The 21,631-nt window shown below is 30.0% G+C and overlaps 4 protein-coding genes across 6 annotated transcripts in view; 3 read left to right on the forward strand and 1 right to left on the reverse strand.

Annotated features, from left to right (window-relative positions):
- The window catches only part of LOC124543517 (blood vessel epicardial substance-like), a 56,899-nt gene extending 50,886 nt beyond the window's left edge, over positions 1 to 6,013 (forward strand). The window contains exons 5-7 of one of the 2 annotated variants that reach the window (XR_006967479.1): positions 470 to 605; positions 2,416 to 4,231; positions 4,694 to 6,013. Coding sequence is in view for 1 of the 2 variants with exons in the window: in XM_047121741.1 (XP_046977697.1) it covers positions 470 to 605; positions 4,694 to 4,758 (201 nt within the window). In the remaining variant the exon portion in view is untranslated. The remainder of the gene's footprint in view (positions 1 to 469; positions 606 to 2,415; positions 4,232 to 4,693) is intronic. The other variant, XM_047121741.1, reaches the window with a different exon arrangement.
- A 1,087-nt stretch (positions 6,014 to 7,100) lies between these two features.
- Positions 7,101 to 8,452, reverse strand: LOC124543518 (dnaJ homolog subfamily C member 25 homolog). Its single transcript, XM_047121742.1, has one exon. The coding sequence runs from the start codon at positions 8,311 to 8,313 to the stop codon at positions 7,294 to 7,296; it is 1,020 nt and encodes a 339-aa protein (XP_046977698.1). The 5' UTR covers positions 8,314 to 8,452; the 3' UTR covers positions 7,101 to 7,293.
- A 366-nt stretch (positions 8,453 to 8,818) lies between these two features.
- LOC124543856 (DALR anticodon-binding domain-containing protein 3) lies at positions 8,819 to 12,478 on the forward strand. The gene is made up of 5 exons (XM_047122176.1): positions 8,819 to 9,570; positions 10,014 to 10,198; positions 10,401 to 10,534; positions 11,297 to 11,467; positions 12,305 to 12,478. Exons 1-5 carry the CDS (start codon positions 8,927 to 8,929, stop codon positions 12,476 to 12,478), a joined length of 1,308 nt encoding a protein of 435 aa, XP_046978132.1. The 5' UTR covers positions 8,819 to 8,926.
- Positions 12,479 to 12,825: 347 nt separating this feature from the next.
- Positions 12,826 to 21,631, forward strand: part of LOC124543943 (max dimerization protein 4-like) — a 289,206-nt gene continuing 280,400 nt past the window's right edge. The window contains exons 1-3 of one of the 2 annotated variants that reach the window (XM_047122275.1): positions 12,826 to 13,031; positions 13,162 to 13,255; positions 13,366 to 13,395. In XM_047122275.1, coding sequence (XP_046978231.1) covers positions 12,977 to 13,031; positions 13,162 to 13,255; positions 13,366 to 13,395 — 179 coding nt within the window. In that variant the 5' untranslated portion in view covers positions 12,826 to 12,976. Of the gene's footprint in view, positions 13,032 to 13,146; positions 13,256 to 13,365; positions 13,396 to 21,631 lie in introns of both variants that reach the window. The other variant, XM_047122274.1, reaches the window with a different exon arrangement.

The following is a 21,631-nucleotide window of genomic DNA, read 5'->3' on the forward strand; positions in this document are numbered from 1 at the left end:
TAATCAGAGCGCAGTAATAGGAAGTATTGATGTTTGATGCTAGCATAATTGATGAGTGGACGGTATTCACACAGTCGAGTTTGCAAAGCCGTAGATCTATTTTGTCTAGTTCGTCGTTACCTTTACATTGGCTATCGTGAGAAGTACTAATAATTCTTTAGAAATTTTCAAAGAATACGTCATGTTCGCGTAAGCAGCACAATATTTATTTATTTATTTTAGGAAAAGTATAGTATAGTACATACAATAAATAACAAAATAATTCTAACATTTGTCAGCAAAGTTGTTGTTGCTGTTGCATTAAAACATGGAGTGAACTAAAATTAAGTAATAGAAGTAACAAATTAAATAAGGTTATCAAACATGAAATCAAAGATTAACAAAAAAAACTAAAGAAACAATACAATAAGCTCTAAATAATATTAATGATAAATATACGTAATTCTTCTGGAATATACTAAAATTACAGGTGAGCGAAACAATGTCAGTGAGCAATGGCCACCTTCCGAATAGCTATGAAGAGGGGGAAGACAAGCCAATGCTTGTGGTGAAGAAGGCTGGTGACGGTCCTGGGATCACAGCGCTGTTGAATCGACAGTTGCAAGGTAAAACTGTTTTTATTTGAAATTCGAATGTAATTTGCGTAATGCATGTGTAATTTTCATTGGTATAAATATTGGGAGACTTTTTTGTTATCTATGGCACAGATTATCTAGATCATAGACATATCCTGTGGAAGTAAAAAAAAAAAAACTCCTAACATAACTTCTATCGAAAGAATTTTTGTAATTAAGAATGACATGTGTAAACTTTAGCGAATATATTTGAAACAGGAAAAATTGAATCGTTAATCGAACGCCAGTGTCGCGTATAGTTTTTTGAGGAGTGTGTTTGGCTAAATAAAGTAGAAACGGATTGCATTATATGTTCACGTTAGGTAATAAACGGCTTATGTCCGATGGGTTGTACGTCACTGCAGGTAATATAAACCGGGTATTGTATAATAAAAGCAAGACTCGCATGAATACGCTTACTGTATTAGATGTTAGTCTGTTTTTGATGACTATAGCTAATGAAACCATCGTATGAAGGTATTTTGATAGAATTTTGTACATAGTAAAACATATGTTTGTGTAGCAGTGTGGTTTTAGATATGTTAATAATGTATTGTTAATTTATTTTGTTTAAATAGGCAAACATAAGATTGATATTTGATACTATATTTAATATTTTGTACCGCGCTAGTTAAAATTAATTTAGTATGTTTTATAAATGATATTATAATGTTAGTTATTTTATATACATTGAATCCGTTTATATCCATAACGTTATTATTATTTTTAATAACGTTATCTGCATTCCCAATAACGTTATTTTCATATACTTGTCGTCAAATGAATATATGATTCGCTTAAATGAAAATTGGAATGTGCATGATTTTTCTATAGCCTCGCTTTAATTTTTTTAACAATTGGGTCAATAAATTTAGTAGTCGGTACTTATAGAACGTATGAAAATGGCAAAGGAGAAAAAACTTTGGCTTGATTTTTTCTTAATGTTACCTTATATAAATAGATTAGATTTACAATCTAAAATGCCCTAACCGACGTGGCTCCTTTAATTGCATTTTTTTTAATCGTCTCCAACGGACAAGATAAGCCGTAACATATGTTTTGCATACATTCTGAATTATGTCTCATAATACTTAGATTAGAATAGAAATATCAGAGTTTTTTTATAAAGACATAATTTGACGTAAAATGTCGTTGAGAAAATAGTAACGACATATATTTCTTATTTTCTTACTGGTTAAGTTGAGGAGGTTCTTAAGGACGTAGCATCGTGTGATAGTTCGGTATAGACTCTAGCCAGACGTAGATTAGAATAACATGCATCCCCATAGTGCCATAGATGTATGTTCGGTAATCAAGATGTATTACAGCTCGTTGCTTTTGTAGGAAATATTTCAAGCATGTGATCTGCATCCGATAAACATATTTCAACGCATAGTATAGAAATTCATACCACTTTTTTTTAATACAATCTGGGGACTGATTTGAAAATAAAGTTCATCCTTGATTTAGTTTTATTAGCCATTTATTTTATTGATATATGATTAACATAGCAAGCTAACGTAATTAATATAGTATTTTTTAAAATTAATAAACTGAATCGATAACATGTCAATTAAAAATTTAGTTTAAAGAATTTAAAACCTTCGTTTAAAAACAATCAAGTCAGTCTTTCTATTATGATATACGTGTGTGATATACGTCAATATCGATATTATAATTTATAGATTATTTTATAAATTATTAGTTTTTTTTTCAATAGTTCATATTTAAACGTCATCGATTCAATACATCAATGCGTTGTTTAATCTATGCTTGTTGTCGTAACGTGTCGCTACTACAGGCGAGCACGCGCCGTTGCTGCGGCCGACGCCCTCCCACGCCTGCTGAACGACGGGATTTACCTTCATTATCCCTCCATCCCTACCTTACATCACACTTGCTAAATAATTTTCATATTTAAATATAGTCCTGCTTTATTCAGAAGGCTATTTTACACACACACACGCGCGCCTTATTCCACAAATAATAAACTCTACTAATTTGACAGGACTAAAAAATAATGCTATCTCTTTCTAGCGAATGGGGTAAAATGTATAGCAGGTCTCTTGGTCTTGGTAAATTAGAGAGAACAATAAATCCAATGTGACATCTGTCAAACTGAATATTTGTGATTCGTGACCGCGAGTGTGTTTGACAGTTAGCCTGACTTATTGATAAACGTTAGTTCATTGATAATTATGACAGCAATTCATGACTTACTGCAACAGTATTTTTTTATGTAATTTTATTTGAATTAGACTTAATAGTAGATAGTAGCAATCTATTTTAAATAGATAACGTTTATTAATAAGATTTTTTTTTTTTTTTACTAGTTATTGCAATTGCACAATTGAAATTTAAAATAAGAAGTTGAATTTAAAAAAGCAACAACTTTTAGGCTTGTAGCAATTGCACTAACATTTTTTGACAGTCGTTAATTTAGTAGAAATACGAATTAATTACTAAAATTAAAAAAAAAAAAACTTTTACGTAGTATTTTAAAACCAAAAAATCACGAATTTTTTAATGTGGTAATGACGATTGTCAATTTAATCATTCATTCCGTCCTTTGGCTCATCATTATGATCACGAAGTAAAAAGTGTAAATAGTTTTTCGTGCTTAATTTTAGGAATCTCCATTATATTTTTTTTAGATTTATTAATAAATAGTATTGTAATGCTCAATTTTACATCGTGATCTGCTTTATCTTCCTGTAGTTTGTATATTTTTATAATAACTCACAAGTACCTTTTATGTATCAGTGTGTCATATTAATATTAATTTTTCTATTAAGGTCGCTAACATAACTGTTTAAAAATAAAACTTAAATTTCGAATGTGTTCTGCGACTTTTTATACTCTGTTTAAATAAAGAATTAACAAGTACAATTTCCTTCTATATTATAATATTACCGATGAGTATTATTTTTACTACACTATAATCATATAGACAGCTTTTACACGAATTTACTACGGATTTCAGACAAAAATATAACTTTTGCAATTCAATATAAATTTAGCATAAAAGACAAAAGCAAAAGGATATTTTCCTGGAATCCAGCGCCGCATGTATTTATGATATCGGTCTAGTTCTATGTGTTTAGGTATTAACTGTGTGACTATATAATTACATATGTACATTTTTGAAGGGTCGAGATAAACATGCTTTGCCTAGTCATTGTTAATAGATGCTATTGTCAATTGATGTTGTGGTTTTCCCTGCACCTAGCGCAAGTCACTCGCATAATTTTAATCGAAACGACACAGCTTCACATTCACAGATAAACGAAAAAATTCAACTTGCTTTTTGGTTTGTAGAACAGATTATAAATAGTCGATAAATTTAATAAAAAAATATAATGTTACTAGTTCAAATATGTTTTAAAATATAATTTTGCAGTTTTTGTAATGACTGAAAAAGTTTCGTATATCTTGACCTGACACCACGATGCTTTAATTATCTTGTTACCTTCACTTGAAATATTAAATTAGGGTTATATAAGGTTATAATATTTATGAAGCTTTATAACAAGAATAATATTTTAATTGATATCCTTATAGTCCTTATCCTAAGTTCCAAAATCCCATAGCATGTTTGGAAGACCAAGAATTATCAGGTAATTTATAATTTCTTGATATTATTTTTTTTTTTTCAAAATTGCGCTTTTTTGTTGATTATTATTTAAAATTTACGTAATATAGAATAATTTCTAAGTGCACAATTAAATAGAAACAAGTATATTTCATTGACTATAAAAATTGGTTAAACTAAAGTTTGATTAAATTTTTATGCTTTTAATTGCTCCTGTTATGGATGTATGATTTTTTATTAATAATTAGTCTTGTTTTGAACCAAAAGCAAGTTGAAATAATCAAGACGTCTGTAAACTCTAAGAAATTTAATTTACTGGTAGGACATTTTTTACTAACAATATTCTTTATTTTCTGTTTTAAGCTTTTTTATTTATAGACAGATATTTAATTTATCCCTTTGCGCCTTCCTTTCCATTCCTTTTAACTGGGTAATGATTTCAGTTTATTACAAATTATTAAAATATGTTTTTTTTTTTCGTTTCCAGCCACAGATCCAAACGCCTGGCGTCTCGGGAGAATCGACGAAACTGACCACGAGACGCCCGTTTGAGGGCAAGCATTGCATCTAGCGGTGCGTCCGAGAAAACGCGACCGCTAGTGCATTCTATGCCATATTACAAGGGCCTACGGTCCAATCGAACTGATGCTTCGAGAATGTTGCCATATGTGGAAGATGAATGACGTGCAAACATGAACAGTGTCATACGATTAAGAAGATCGTAAGGTTCAAAATGTCTGCTTTTTTCGAAGGGCTTAAGGGTGTCCATTGAAAAATTAAGCTGAGCAATCTGCTAAGGTTATTTATCACAATCACTAACTAGTGGTAAGACTTATTGCAATACTAAGTCTGTCGTTTACAATGCGGGGAGTATTTTAAGCGACAGATTAATAAAAGATCTTAAATTAATAGGCTTACACTATAAATTAAATTTCCCGCTTAACTCTTATAATGGACACTCAGTTTTTGCTCGAAAAGAGCATGACTTTGTCTTACGAGTTTTAATTTTTCACGAAAGTCGACTATTTTGCTAAAAAGTACTGTTAACTAACAACTGACATTTTAACAAGCAATAATGATATAAACTCTAATTTTACTGAAATAAAAATATCAAATATTTAGCGCCAAAAGTACTGTCAGTCTGCTGTCAATAAAGTGCAGAACCAAATAAAAAAATAATTATTAAAAATATATTGAGAATATTTACTAGACCCGTTAGTGTAACAGTGTACGTACTACATAATAAAGATATTTTTTTGCGATATTAGTATAGTAGCAATACGGACGGTCACAAATAAACCAGAATTATTTTGTGTATAATATTTATGTAGATAGAAACTAACTAATCGATGATGAGAGTTTCTACCTTTGTATTTTGTAAGTGCAGTCTCTGTTTCCGTCTTTTAAAACTTAAAACTTCATATATTAAACCTCATTTCCTGAATCTCTTTACTAAATATGATTATTTTTTTCATCTGTAGCTTACGGAATGAAATATTAATAGTGTCTGCACTTATAAAAACAAATATCGTTAACGAACTAAATCGCAGTGTGTCTTGTTATGTGCTTATAAATGGTGTATCTGAACTATTGTAAATACAAGTAAAAGGGAACTATGTGTACAAAGTAAATTGAGTCTAGCTTAAATTGTAAGGAATTTAATCCAATTAATAAAAAAAACAAGTATTTATCAAAATTGCCAGTCTAAAATAATAGGAGTAAATTACTTACCATGAATAAAATAATTTCCATTTGAACGCACAAAAAGAGAATTGCTGATTTACACATGATCACAATGTATGAATATGAAAAAAAAAAAAACTAAAATACCATATATAGTAAGAAACTTAAAATTCCTAAATTAGGATAGTAATATTTCTACACAATAGATTCAAGAGAATGCAAATGAATATTTTTATTTTTGGTTCTACATTAGTACATTGAAAAATTGTTTTCAAGTTTGAAATTTTTTATTATGTTTATTTTGTACTGTTTCATTGAATAGACAACTTTTATTTTTTAATGTTGTATTTTAAATTAAAAGAAGGACAAATCTATGACTTATGATTATAACTGACTGTAATAATTAAATTTGACACACATTCCATTTATTAATAATTTACTGATTGGTGTGAATTGTAAATATAAACAGAAATGCCTGAAAGATTAGATTCGAAATAATTCACTCATTTATTATATGTAAACTCAAAGGAGTTATGATCAATAAAGTCAATCATACCTTATTTTTATATATATTTTTAAAACTATGTTTTTTCCGAATCGAAAGAAGTGTGATTTCATGTAAAATTATAAATGCACTGCCATTGCGAAATATACATTAAAATTTAATTTGTGAAAAGTTAAATAATAAGTACATAAGTGATCGTATAATAACACGAAAATAAGGATCTCGATGTAACTTTAATATGTTTACTTATCTGTAATAAATATTTGTTATGTCACATATACATACATCCCCATCGAGGGTAAGAATGTTTTAAATATATATAATGAAAATTCACTTCCAACTTTCAAATATTAGAAGTACATTTTTTTTTAATTTAAATCTAGATATTATTTGTTTTTGCTGTTTGTGAATATCTTGCTATTTATATGGAATTGAAGCTTGTGAAGTGACTTCTTATTTTACTGGTTGCTTCTGAACGAACAAATGTTATTACAGATTTGTTACTTGCCTTGGAGAATGTATAAACACCCGGAGTGTTTGCGTTGATTGCTACACAAAGCAAAGCATGGATGAATCATGCTGAGCTTTCGTGAGCTTTAGAATGCCTTACCGAATTGCCATTTGTGATGTTTGTAAATTTTGAATGTGTGATTATATCATTGTAGTACATGTTGAAATGAATAGAGATAAAAAATAAAATAATGAATTGTGTAAAAAGTTGGTTTTATTTATGTGCATTATTTAATTGGACCGTAACAAACAGATTTGGGAAACAGTATAAATAAATTATTCAACAATCCAATGCACATTCACTCTCATTTTATATAAATAATCCACAATTTCTTATCAACTACCTTCTTGAATATTGTTAAGATAAATTTAATAATAACAATCAAATATCATGAGTCGTCGAAGGTCATCCTACCTACTCCGTGTTGTTTAATATACCTCCTGTATTGCTTATATTTGTTGTTCTCTGCTAATGATTTTTTCGTTTCTTCGTCTTTCTTTTCTTTCCATACTGTAAAATTGTCCTTTATCCACAATTCTTCGTCTAAGTACTCTTGTTTCTCTTCATCCTCCAAGGCATTGAACTGGTGGAGACCCAGTTTCATATATTTTCTGATTATATACAACTTCTCCTCAGTTCCATATGGTTGCTTAAGAATAGTGAATTTCCAGAACCATCTTAAATACCAGTAAATATAATATGATATTGTGTATGGTAATATTACTATTTGTATCCAAAGTATGTCCACAATTTCGGGTTTAGCGTATGCCCCTTTTATGTCCATATTCTCTTCTATAACTCGTCTTATTATTCTGTCCTGTTCTTCTTTTAATTCTGCCTTAGATTTCTTTGGGCCTTTGTGTTTTACCTGTAATTCTTTTGCTTCAGCCTTAGCAATATCTAATGCACGGTTTCTGTACTTGGGAATTGTCATAAAGTATTTTATGGCTGTATCATACTTTGACCAAGCACTGTAATATTGTATTATGGATATAATGGTTATTGTTACAGCCAGAACGATCCTCACGTCTACTTTGGGTGCCAATCGGCGTCTGTAATATCTGTAATAATGAGCGTAGTATGACTGAGGATTATCCAACATGTAGTCATAATCTGTTCTTTCTTCGTCATCTCGAAGGATTTCGTAAGCGGTTGCTATTTGTTTGAATTTTTCTTCTGCCTCTTTCTTTTCTTTCTCACCTCTATGCAAGTCTGGGTGAAATCTTTTCGCTAATTGTCTGTAAGCTCTGCCAATCTCGTTCTTAGTGGCTTCCCTGGTGACACCCAATACTTCATAGCAGTTTTCTTTACCGCAATATATACCTTCAAGTAGGTGATCGGCTGAGAATGCCAACGTTATGTGACATACTAATATAATAAATATAACACCTTTATAAGAATATATCATTTTTAATTTATATCATATTCTATTTTATTAAATGCAATAAATATGACTAGTAAAATAAATAATTTAATAAAAAATAATTCATTAACCTCAATACTACACTACCAGACCAATCCGTCAGTCACTACTTGACAAAGCGAATGTCAACGTCATATCGACGTCAGCTAATTTATTTGATCATATAGCCGTACCGAAATAATGATGAAATACTGTTGACGAAAACTAAAGAATTGGAGTTTTTGTAACAGAACTTACATTGTTAACAATTTAACATTATTGAAATTAATTTGTGTTTTATTTTTTTAAAATAAAACACAAATTAATTTCAATAATGTTAGAAATTAATTTGATTAATTGAAAAAAATGGTATTGTATACATTATATAAAGTTGACTCATAGTAATTTAATATTTTATGAAAAAAAAATGGTTTTTCAATTATATTTTATTAAACACAATGTAAGTGTTCGACTGATATCCCTCGCAGGTTGTAATATGTGAAGATGTCATCATATGTCATTGATTCTGTCATAGTCACCATAGTGTCATATCATATTCAACATGTGAGTTTGAAATTGATATAAAAATAAAAACATCATATTTATAACCAATATTAAGATGTTACAAGACGATATACAAACTATTATATCTAATTTGTACAAGTATTTATTGGGAGAAGAAAAGTATATACACGGACTATTGGTGAAAAAACATTCTGGAAACTTGCAAAAACTGGGCGATTTTAGTTTCCCAAACAATGTGAAATCGTGGCAAGAATTTTTGAACTCAGTTCAATTACAAAACAGCTCGAACGAAGTTTCTTTGTTGAAATATATTAACAAAGATCTTACAAACCTAGTTGAAACGTCACAAAATTGGGACATACCGGTAGTGAAAGCTACAGAGCTAAACGAACGAATACATTTGTTTATCGACCGATTCAAAGCGATTCAGGTCTGTTTTCATAACGCATCGATCAACAATGAATTTATATTACAAAGATTACACGCAAATACAAAATTTGTAAACTTAGATCCCAGTTGCAAAAACACGAATTGTATAACATATTTACGAATAAAAATTTTAACTGATGTTATTAGAAATTTATATTTACTTGATATACGTCCTGAAAGTACTGATATAATAGTAACATTGAAATCTAAGTCTTATGTTAATTATAATAAATCAATTTTCTGCGGTACAGTTTTGAATGCAAAAACTGGAACTAAGGAGAATACTATTACTGCTGAGGAATACATAAGGTATGTATTTTTAACAGTAGAAAAAGGCATTACCTTAAAATACCTGTTTAAAAATAAATTAATAGTTATGGCCTCATCCCACTTCTGAATATGAAATATGACATTTTATTAATAATGCTTTCATTGGGAAATAGTATAATAAGTTTATTTTTTTTTCTTTCATAAATATCTGTCACATGAGATTACAAGATCATAATTTAAATAATATTTCAAAAATTCCCTCCTTTCCTCCCTTCTTTTCTCACCACACGTCACCTCACTACACCCCACTTTTTGCTGACCCCTTTTGGTCACCATTACAGAACATAATTATTGTTTGATTACATAATTTGAATTTTACTTTTTATTCAAATTGAGCATACTATTTACTTCTTATTTGCAATAAGAATTTTAAAGTTATTTAAATATAAAATGTATACTTAACATATTACTTTGTTTTTCAGGATAAGGCAAGATGAGTTGACTTTAATTGCAAAACATAAGTATGGAGTGCGAGTCTCCACTGAAGAAAAATGGAAAGAATTTATAGCTAGTCTAGGAGAATCAGCTGTTGCATTTGAATTACTACAAACAAAATGTACCAGCCCTGTTAAAATACAGTTTGATGCTTCAGGTGGATCTAGCAAAGGTAATTAATAGAAAACACTATAAGAAAACTAAAATATATTTTTTGTTTCCTTGAATAAACTAAATTAAAACTTTTCTTCTATTAAAACATTGTCAAATAAATGCATACATATGCATGTGAAGTGTAACAAAAATAATGTACAATAAAAACATATATTTTTTTAATATTATTCTAGTAAGATAAAATACTGTTTGTTTTACAGGTGCTGCATTCATTTTGTACAACTGTGCAAGATTGGAAACTATCATTAAGACTTTTAATGAAAAAGTAAATGAAGGAACTTACCCACAATTACCTCCATTTGAGAATGCAAACTTATCCTTGCTGTGTGATGAGGTAAAAATTAACACTACAAGCTATTATTTCTTTTGGGCATGTTATTCTATTTAAAGTATGAAAGACTTAATAATATTATTAAAATATATTTATATATTTTATAAAATTTGTATTTTATATTTAAAAATGTAATATATGAGTAAAAAAAAAAATAAAAAAAAATAAAAATAAAGTCTGCCGTAATAACTTCATCTAATTGAAGAGAATATTATTCTAGATGTGCTATTGCTAGGTTTATTTTGATTAGTTTGTGGAGCTCAATTTAAAGTAAAATATTTTTGTTAAAAACCATATCTATTTATTTAATATGCTTGTGTTCTGTGTTTGTGGAGCAAATGATGTAAACAATAATTTATCCAAATAGATAGCCTATTTGAATACTTTTAATTTTACGACTTTTGAAGTATCTTTACAAAATTGTAATTTTATGTTATCTTTAGTTAGGAATGTAGATTATACCAAGAAGATCCTATAAGAATTAACAAACATATTTAAAAAGTTGTGAATATATTTTAGTAGCTTGTGTAACTCACTTTTTTATGAAATATTTAAAAAACAAGTCAGCATAAAAGTTTATTTTGTGTTTATATTATTGTTTTAAATATTTCTGGCTGAAAAAGAGTTACTACAAAGATCCTTAGCAATTCTATTCAGTAAAATCTTTCAAACTAGTGATAAAATGTGAAACAAAGAGCTCACTAGATGAGGCTACTGAAATAAATTATGTTTTGATATATGAATAAAATTGCAATATACTTACAGGATGAATGGAACCTTATTTTTAATTATGTAATGGGTCTGCCATCACTGTTAAAAAGCAGTGTTGAAATTACTGAAGAAAAATGTGAATTTCGACCACATTTGATATGCAATTTTCTAAGCAGTATGGTGAAAATACTAAGTCAGTACTACAGGAGAGTCAGGATATTAACTGTAAGTACCTATTTCATTCTAATATTAATCTTGATATGACTTCTTAATTTGTTTAGTAGAAATTATTATGAATATAATAGAATAAAATAAATGGAAATTGAATACATATGCAATATCACAAAATATAATAATTAATCTGGTGTGATGAAGGCAATAAACCCAAAACTACAAAAATGTCTAAGAAACACATGAAAGATATTTTATTTTGATGTATGTTCACTAAATAAATTTAAGAATTAATTTTATTTAAAAAAAAAACTAATCTGTCTTCTTTTTTAGTGATTATAGCTGAAACAGTTGATTTAAAATAAACCAGAATTTTGGAATGATTAAAAACAAATTGATATAAGTAAAAGAAATGAAGTCATACTTTAACAAAACATGTTATAATTTTTACTCATCTCTGGGATGTTTGCAGGCTGTTACTGTAATATATTTGTAGTATAATAGCATAGCTTGTGTTAAAAAAACCCCAATTTATATAATAACCATTATAAATAAGCCATTGTATTTGTACAACATTGAATAGCCTAAGATCTAGTCTTAGGTAAATGTCTAAGTATAGTTTTCATTACCAATGTTGATACAAATATCTTTATTTTACAATCTAATCTTCTGAAACTTTGAAAATGCACTAATATAAAAATAGCTTCTCACTTCCCACAATATCCTATTAGATGTGCTAATTTATAATTAGAAAATACCAATAAGAAACAGATGCTTTGGGTACATTACACAATGCCCATTACCCAAATTATAAATACTCATAAATATGAATTTTGTTGGAAGATGGTTGTCTTCATACTTAAATTAAGATAATATTTTGTTTTGTTCAAGGAACCGCGAAAGCATCTGCTGCCAGTCATGTTTGCACGTATTCACTTAATAATTACATTAAATAATACATTAAAAATTTGTCTAAGAATATTAAATATTAAAAGCGTTTCACAAATGTATAGGACATTCATTTTATTTCCCCAATCCTTTGTAAATTTCAATAAATTTACGTAATAACTATTAGTTTTCTAATCTTGAGTGTGACCTAAAGATAAATTGTATGATATGATGAACATAACAATACGTAAGTTTTGAAATTTGTTGGAAAGGTTTCATTTAGTTATTGCGATGCAATTTATACCTAAAATATTCTCAGTTTTCGTATAAAATGTACAAAATAAGTGAATCATGTTGAATATTGCGAACCCTACTTGAAGCGTGTAAAAAAAAAATGTTTTGTTTGGAAACACAAAGTTCACGTGATTGACCCAGGTATTTTATTGTGGACAATGCTCGCGCGCGATTGGCCGACCGAGCGCTGCACGAGCGCAGCCGACAAATTACGAAGCGCTGTACACGGTCGCGCGTCCCGACTCGCCTAGTGTGTTTTTGACATCGGTAAACGCAGTCGTGAACTTCGGAGCGAATAAAGATACTTTTATTTATAGTTTTTAATCGAATAAAGTCGTGTGACGTTTGTGAACACCTGTGTCAAACCGGGATTTTATAAATATGAGTATTGCTGACCTGATCCAAGCTGCTGAATACATCGAAAGGCGAGACAGAGGTGAATTGGATTTTCTTTGTTTGAATTGTCAATCGAGTGCACTACTCGCACACGTCAACATGGCTCCCGTCTATTTTTGCCTCGCCATAATCAGCTGATTTTGACGGAATTGCAGTTTTCTTTGTTGCAGAGTCGGAACACGGGTACGCGTCGAGTTTGCCGGCGTACGAGGAGACTCGTGCTGGTGGAAGGCGGCCGAAGACGAAAAAATCGCAGGGCAGCAGGTGAGTGTCGCCCGCGAACTGGAAGTGTAGTGAATTGAGTGAATCGTGGTGTAAAGTGTTAATTGTGAAGTGTCGGTGGCCGGTTACAAATTGTTTGTTTTCTGTTCCAGGACCACTCATAACGAGTTGGAAAAGAACAGGTGAGTCGTTTGTTTGTTTTTATAGCTTAGTATATAGTGTTAGTAATGTATTTGGTACAAGCCGGTCTGTATCGTGGCGCGGTTGACCTTGGCGAATGCTAGCCGTGAAGGGAAAGAGTTTACAGTGCAGACTGTAATCACACTAGCCTCTAACGTAGATGACGCCTAGTTGTAACCTATTTGGCAGCCCAGAGTTGGGTTACGTCACTTACGACATGTTATCTGTTATCACCGAGAAACCATACATAAACCGTAGAATGTAAACAAATATTACGAAGGTTTTTGTGTTATAAAATGTGTCGATAATCCTATTTAGATTATTCTAGACTGCTAGGCGGCGAGGGAATTAACGATGAGGAAAAATTCTCAGTAACTTTTTCTTATCATTCATAATATATTTATATATTTCTTCCCTGTAAATTTTCATATAAATTTGGAAATCCCGGTTTTCAGTCAAAATAAATTTAATTTACTTTCAATAAAATTGTTATTTCTTTAATTAATTTAAAAATTTAATTATAATAGTACTATGTTTATAAAAAATATATAAATGTTAGATAAATAAAAGTATATTTGTTTTTTTTTTCTTTAAATAAAATGCGCTATGATAGTAAATAAATCTACGATTTAATTGTAGTTAAAATAATGATTCATTAATAGTGTTGTTTTGTCTACATTTAATGGATGATTGAAAGCTGTCGTTACAGATAAACAATACTTATTTATGCAGATAATCATATGATATTTACGTGAATAGAATTACATAATAAAATTCTTGTGTATTATATAATTATTCGATTTAAGTCGATGTTAGAAATTGAAGTTATTTTATTAATTATTATCTTACCTCAATGTGTTTCATTACTTGATATAATTTACTTTTATGCTAAATCTAATTGGAACCTATTAGCCCAGTATTTGAACAATAAACAAGACAAGTTATCATATAAATGATTATTATTATTATTAGGTACATAACTACTAGTAATCAGATATAATACAAAGGGACGGTCCGAATATATGATATGGTAATTTACGTAAACTAATAATTTGTTAATTACGTGTCCCGATTAGCGTCAGGTAACCATCAAAATCGTTAAGGCGTAACTGAAACTGTAGTATACATACAAAATTTGTTTTTTATTTTTATTTTTTTATAATTATCTGTTTCGATAAAATGTCAGTCTTCTCATGTTTTGTTCAATTCATTTTTGTATCTGTATTTTTTTTGTTACGAAAGTGGAATGACTAATAATTACCATTTCTAGTATATTATTATGTATTTTATGTCTGTGACATATATTTTATTAGTACATGTATGGAAAAAATATTATTTTTTACTTAAAATAATATGTATATCTAATAGTTTTAAAAGCATTATTACCTTATTATCTAATGTTTTTCATGTGACCCGTTCACATGAAAAACATTAGATAATACATATATATACAAAATACAAACAGCCAACCATACAGATACAAAAATATAATAGTCAAATTTAGTATATTACAAATTCCAATTTATCAATCGTAACCGCGCCATATTTAACATAATATGTATATAATAAATAGGTCCCAGTATAAGCAGTGTAATTTAATGATTAAACATTAAATATATCACACAGTCATAATTATTTTATTCTGAGTGGTTGAAGTGTTTTTTTTAAGAGGAATAATTGTGTGTTTAAAACGTAGGATGTTTGGACGCGGCATAATTGTAAGCAAATATTAAACTATGTAAAGAAGAAATGGTTACATAGTATTAAATGTGTAAGAACGATAGATAAGTCTATTTGAGACAGCAATCCTTGCTGACTACTATTCTTTTGATTAAATAATTGTTAATAAAATAATACGTGGCTTACAAAGCTTGTCCGATTTACTTTTATAATTTATACTTAAGATAATTAACATGTCTCATTTCACGATATAAATCGACTTTTATAAGAAAGTTTATTGGAATTGAATTATAGATATCCGAAATTATAATATGTTGAGAATTTCTAAATTGTTTTGTAATAGTTTTATTCATCGTTGCTATTACAAATTATTATATTGAGTAGGTGTACAGTGAATGAATATTTCAACTCTGTTCGTAAAAGTACGTTAATTAATATCAAAAACAAAATCATCTATATTTCTTTACGTAATGGAAGTTATGTAACTATTTATAATCTATATTTTATCCGTACAATAAACCGGAAATGGATCGTTATTTCTTTTTTTTAAGATTGATTAGTATCGAACTGGCTACAAGCGATAGGTCAAAAAACAAATTAAAAAAATTGATTTTACAAAAAAAGCGTACCCTAGTTTCGGCATTCGTAAATTAAAATTTTTTTATATATAATTTAGTTTAAATGTTTTCTTTAGTTTAATCTTAAATACAAACTAAACTAATCAAACTAACTTAGTAACTGAAATCGTTGTTGTTATTAGTCGTAGGTATTATAAACCGTTAACTCCTAGATTAATTATATAATACGCAACCCGTTTCACCCTTTGAGGGTCGCAAAGGTCAGATCAAAATCGGTCAAGTGTCAAAAATGTACAATTTAGGTAAATGTCCCAAAAATGTTATATTTATTTAACACTCTGAAATATTCTTGTAATTATAAGAACGAAAAGGACTGCTTAGATTAGCAATTATATAGTATCTTGATGTCTTCCAGCCTGTTTGTATAAGACTTTAATGTTTGATCAATAGATTAGAGGTGACATTAGGCTCTATGATGATTTCTTGACCTCAACCAATGTTAGATTTAAAAAGTTTTTGTGCACACTATGAAAGACTTCCACGTAAGAATTCTAAATTTAAAAATAACTAATAAACTGAGTGCTCATATTTGCTTATTTTCCATAAACGTGTTTACCCGTTTGTCATGTTTAAAAATATGTCAACAAGCTTGGGCACATGGTAACACGGGTCAGATTGGGTTTGCCATATTAAGGCAAAAAGTTTACTCATATGTTTTTAAACATAACTAACAATATGGAAACTTACCTTAGAATTAATATAAATTTTAGTAAAACTATTTTATTTTTCGTAAGAATGAAAACGAGTGTCATATTCGCTGTAGTTGACGATAACCAATTCTGATTATAATCCACTTGATTCAAACAAACTTGGAGTAGTGGTTAGTGGTTTACGTTCAAGTTTTAGTGTACCTAAAATTCCAAAAGTCAGCTCAATGTCAGTCAGTCAAGTTATATAAATAATAATGTTCAAATACTGGCAACAAAAAAATAAGACTATAATTATATACTTATGGTATCCCTTTTGTGTCGTCTGTTCATATTTTCTTGGTTCAACGTATGATGGATTTAAATTGCTTTACATTTAAGGCGAGGCTACACATTAATAGTTACCAATAAACGAATAGGCTTTATAGAGAATGTCACTTCAACCTTAACAAGGTCAAGAGTAACCTCCGCTTGACTTGCCTGACTCATTTTTATTATCTGTTGACGAATACATGTCTAAAATAACAGATTGTTTCGTGTAGAGGTGACATTTTATTAGCAATAGGAATAGTACTGTGTACAGACGCGTAGGTCTGGACTGGATTATATTCAAAGTAATATATAAATATAGTAAAAACATATTCGATATTTTTATTTTTTTAAGCAACAATTCACACGCCATATTGAAATACGGTAACGGGAAATTTAAGAGACAAAACTCGAATAAATTTGATACTGTATTACAAATAAATTAAAGGAATAAATATCTTTTTAAATGCCAGTTTTTTTAATGTCTGTATGTTCGAGAGTTTTTTGTAGAACTTTCTGGAGATTTACAAAACAATCGTAGAAATATTTAGTGTGTCTTTTGTCACATATATACGTGTGTTGACACAATAAGCTAATATATACTAATCTTATGTGAAAGTAACTATGTATGTCTGTTACTCTTTCGCTACCAAATCACTGAACCGAATTTGATGAAATTTAGTATGAAGAAAATTTGAAATCCAAGCAAGGACATAGACTACTTTTTTATGGTATAGGTTGGACGAGCATATGGGCCACCTGATGGTAAGTGGTCATCATCACCCATAGACAATGACGCTGTAAGAAATATTAACTATTCCTTACATCGGCAATGTGCCATCAACCTTGGGAACTAAGATGTTATATCCCTTGTGCCTGTAGTTACACTGGCTCACTCACCCTTCAAACCGGAACACAACAATACTGATTATTGTTATTTGGCGGTAGAATAACTGGTGAGTGGATAGTACCTACCCAGACGGGCTTGCACAAAGCCCTACCACCGAGCATTGTTTTGCCTAAGACAACTAAACCCCTAAAACGCGAACGAAGCCGCGAGCGACAGCTAGTCTTAATAAAACATGCAACATAACCTTTCTTGAAGCTATAAACTATTATAATATGAAAGTTTCATATCAACTAGATTAGTAGTAAGTGTTACCATTGTATAACCTGTTTTGTATCAATACTAAACCCACATTTTAATACCTATAATCATTATTCGTATAGATCATTTTATCTTTGTTTATATTTACGGTTTATTGAAACCCTTTGAGTCATGAATCTTAATCGATAATTGCAGGGCTTTATTCCGTAAGCACCACTAAAGTTTGATGTGCTTAATTTGTTTTTATTCATCTCGAGCTTTGGGAATTTGGCAGGAAAACAATGGAAGGATAAAACACGCTGAGGCCCTCTTTTACATCAAATATTATGTTATTTAATATTGCATGAAAAAAAAACAAAGTAATCAACAATCAAATCTTATTTTTAAGGTTCCGTAACCAAAGACCCCGTTGTCCGTTCGTCTTTCCGTTTGTCACCAGTACCTTGAAATTTTCACAGTCAAATTTAAATTTAATATTCTGATAACGATACAATAAAAACAAAATAACATACAAATTTAAGGGGGTCCCCAATACAACAGGTATGATATTTTTTTTATTATGCAGTTTTTTAGATATTGGTACGGAACCCTTCATGTTCGAGTCCAACTCGCACTTGACCGTTTTATTATTATAATATTGTAATGATTAAAAACGTAAAGAAATATTCATTATTAGTGAGATATACTGTTACATCCAATATGTTCAGTTCTGAAGGCATATGAATTCACAATGCCACGCCGACGTAATGATACTAAGTTATGTAATACACGCGACGGGGCAATTATTTATCGCAGCATAAAGAGATTATGTGACATTCTAATTTAGCTGTCTAACAATGATGTTGTATATTTTCGCTCGTAATAAATAAATTCTGACAACAATTATTGAATAAAAAATGAATTTAAAACATTAATGAATGTTTATATCTCTGTTCAAATGTGGATTTTATTTCCTAATGGAATTATTTGGTAACACACGACCATTCTGAAATGTTCAATTCTAAAACATTATAAGTCGCAATGTTGTCATTATAAGTATCGTCATTTAAGGATTATAACTTGCCATATGTTACCTTGAATTATCTAATCTTTTTAGTATTATTTCCAACAAAATAATCAGAGAATGAGTTCAAATGTTCATGCATTTAAAGCTTTATCAGTAAAGAGAAACATCCAAAACGAGACGAAACGAGATCCGAGCCTGGTCCGAACATGGTAGTTTTGCTAAATACATTTTGAACCAAATAATTGTCTCAAACGATCTCAAATTAAAACTCCATTAAAAACCAATAATAATTAAAACTATCTATTCAGCATGGCCCATGTTCAATTACCATTTGTAATTTAGAGACGAATGAAAATATAACTGTTATATATTTTATTACGAACATAAAAAATAAATTCACAAATGCTATTTTTATTAGTAAGTTAAAATCTATAGAACAGTAATGTCTTTCAACATGACATGCTGTACATGACAGCTTGTAAATTTCCCACTGATGGGCTAAAGCGTCCTCTTCCCTTTTTGAGGATAAGGTTAGTATCAGTCCCTCAATAATAACTCTTAAACTGACTATATAATTATGAGTTAGATCAGGCACATGTGTCAAATATGACAAAATCCACTTTTCAAGTTGTTCAGGAAGAGTCGGTAGGAAAGGCAGTAGTCACATTTGAAATTAAAAACACAGTATACAAATATATAACTACTAAATTAGTATCAACGAATAGGTTTATTCTTAGCCGTATAATATAAAAAAATTCATGTAATCATTACTCGTACAATTTTTATCTTTGTTTATATTTACGGTTTATAGAAATCTTGTGACTCGTGAATCTTAATCGATTGCCGGGTTCAATTCCGGGTAAGCACTAAAGTTTGATGTACTTAATTTGTAAATATGGTTTGGTGTAATAGTAAATTAATATCATAAAGATGGTGAGAAGATGTAAGTTCCTGTTTTGCTGGCTAATAGGTTTAAATTAATATGTAGTTACATAGTATTATTTAATTGGGGGCTTGAAGTAAAGTCTAAGAATCGAATTATTCATTAAATCTTCTCTATACTCAAACAGTTGAAATCAAAGTATCCTTTATTAACTCTACTAGCGTTTTCACTCAGGGCTTTACAACCAAATTCGAATCGTCATTTCAACTTTTAATTTGTCAATGGATTTGAAGATGTCCTTTTATTACATTTCGTAGTAAGACATTATAATATTCATCATTCATCATCATTAATCAGCAGCCCATGTTAGTCCAATGCTGGACATGACCTCTACAAATGCACGCCACTGTTGTCTTTCTTCGGCTACTCGCATCTAGTACCTGCCAGCCGTCTTGCGTAATTCATCCACTCCATATTATTTTATTATATACTCCTATAATAAATTACATAATTAAATATGAAATAAATTTAGTATAGGTATCTTAACAGAAGTCAATGACACTTATATCGTAAACATTAAAAAAATATGTTTATTATTCAAATTTATAACTACATTAAGTAGCGGTCACATTCCCGCTTGCAAAAACAATTTTTAGTATATTGAATATTTCTTGTTATAACTTTAAAAGACTCTTAATTATTACATAATGCCGAAATTTATTCAATTTCGTTTCTTAACTTTGATTGACAGATAATTGAACTAAGTTATCTATACTGTAATATTATAAATGTGAAAGTAACTAAAGTATACAACGAACCTATTTGGATGAAAATTGATGTGAGGCAAACTTGAAGTCCAGGGAAGGACAAAGGGTGACTGGTATGAAATAAAACAAAGTAACAAGTAATTATTTTATTAAAAAGTAGATAGTTAAGGAATGTTTGTTCTATAGGGATACTTCAAACGTAACTCGATATTGTAACATACATTGGAGATGAAACGATCGGGTCTAGCCTGTTTTAATTGTGGAAAACATACGAGCTTAGTTGCTTTTGCCGGTTCAGCTCAAGTCTGAGGTATTTCCTTCCGAACCGGTGGTTTAGACTTTGAACATGAGTTTGTAAGTTAAAATTGGGTCGGTTCGATAAGTTATTGGGTCTTTCCGTCAAGAAATTGCCAGTAGACCCAGAGTTTGGCTGTGTTAACATCCTAGGAATTCAATAGAAGCCGTTGGTTTGAATTCAATTCATCCAGTGTTATCTGTTCGCTGATTGAATTCTTCCATGAGGTTATGTAAACCAACATACTTTCTTACGATATCAATGCATCACTAGCCATGGAATTAGGATGTCACGTCCCCAGTGCCTATAGTGAGCCTAGTCCAATCACAAGTGGGCACAACTTAGATGGGTTGTAGTTAGTCTGGTCCATTTACGTTTCAAACAAAAATGTGTAGGGACAACCTAGCTGGGCTTGCACGAAGTAACCGCCAATAATGTCTCCTGCGCAGTTGGCCAGTCACCGTTGATAATGAAATTAACTGTAATAGATATTTTCTTATTGTCCGTCCGTGTGTATTTCACGCCGGCTAAATATATATTCACAATATAACTTTCGTTCCTCTTACATTGTAAAGTTCGCTTCTCTTGCAGTTGTGTTCATACAAAGTAGCGGAGTTTCTCAGTATGCAGACAATTAGCCACCCTAAGGTTTAGTCTTAGAGGCTATTTTTCCGTAATCCAAACGAGACTGCTTGTCGGAAACATGACATCAACTCTTTCGTGACACACTTTAGTTACAATGCATTTTGATGATAATTTTTATGAATGGTTTCATAATACATATACCTATTATGTTTATTGTTTAAGTAAACATTTTTAGGTAATTACAAGCGACCTGCCCCGACTTCGCACGGGTACTTGAATACATATCAGTTACCAAAGTTGACCAAATTGCATAAAATAAT

This window comes from Vanessa cardui, chromosome 3, assembly GCF_905220365.1.
Source record: "Vanessa cardui chromosome 3, ilVanCard2.1, whole genome shotgun sequence".
Classification (NCBI taxonomy): domain Eukaryota; kingdom Metazoa; phylum Arthropoda; class Insecta; order Lepidoptera; family Nymphalidae; genus Vanessa; species Vanessa cardui.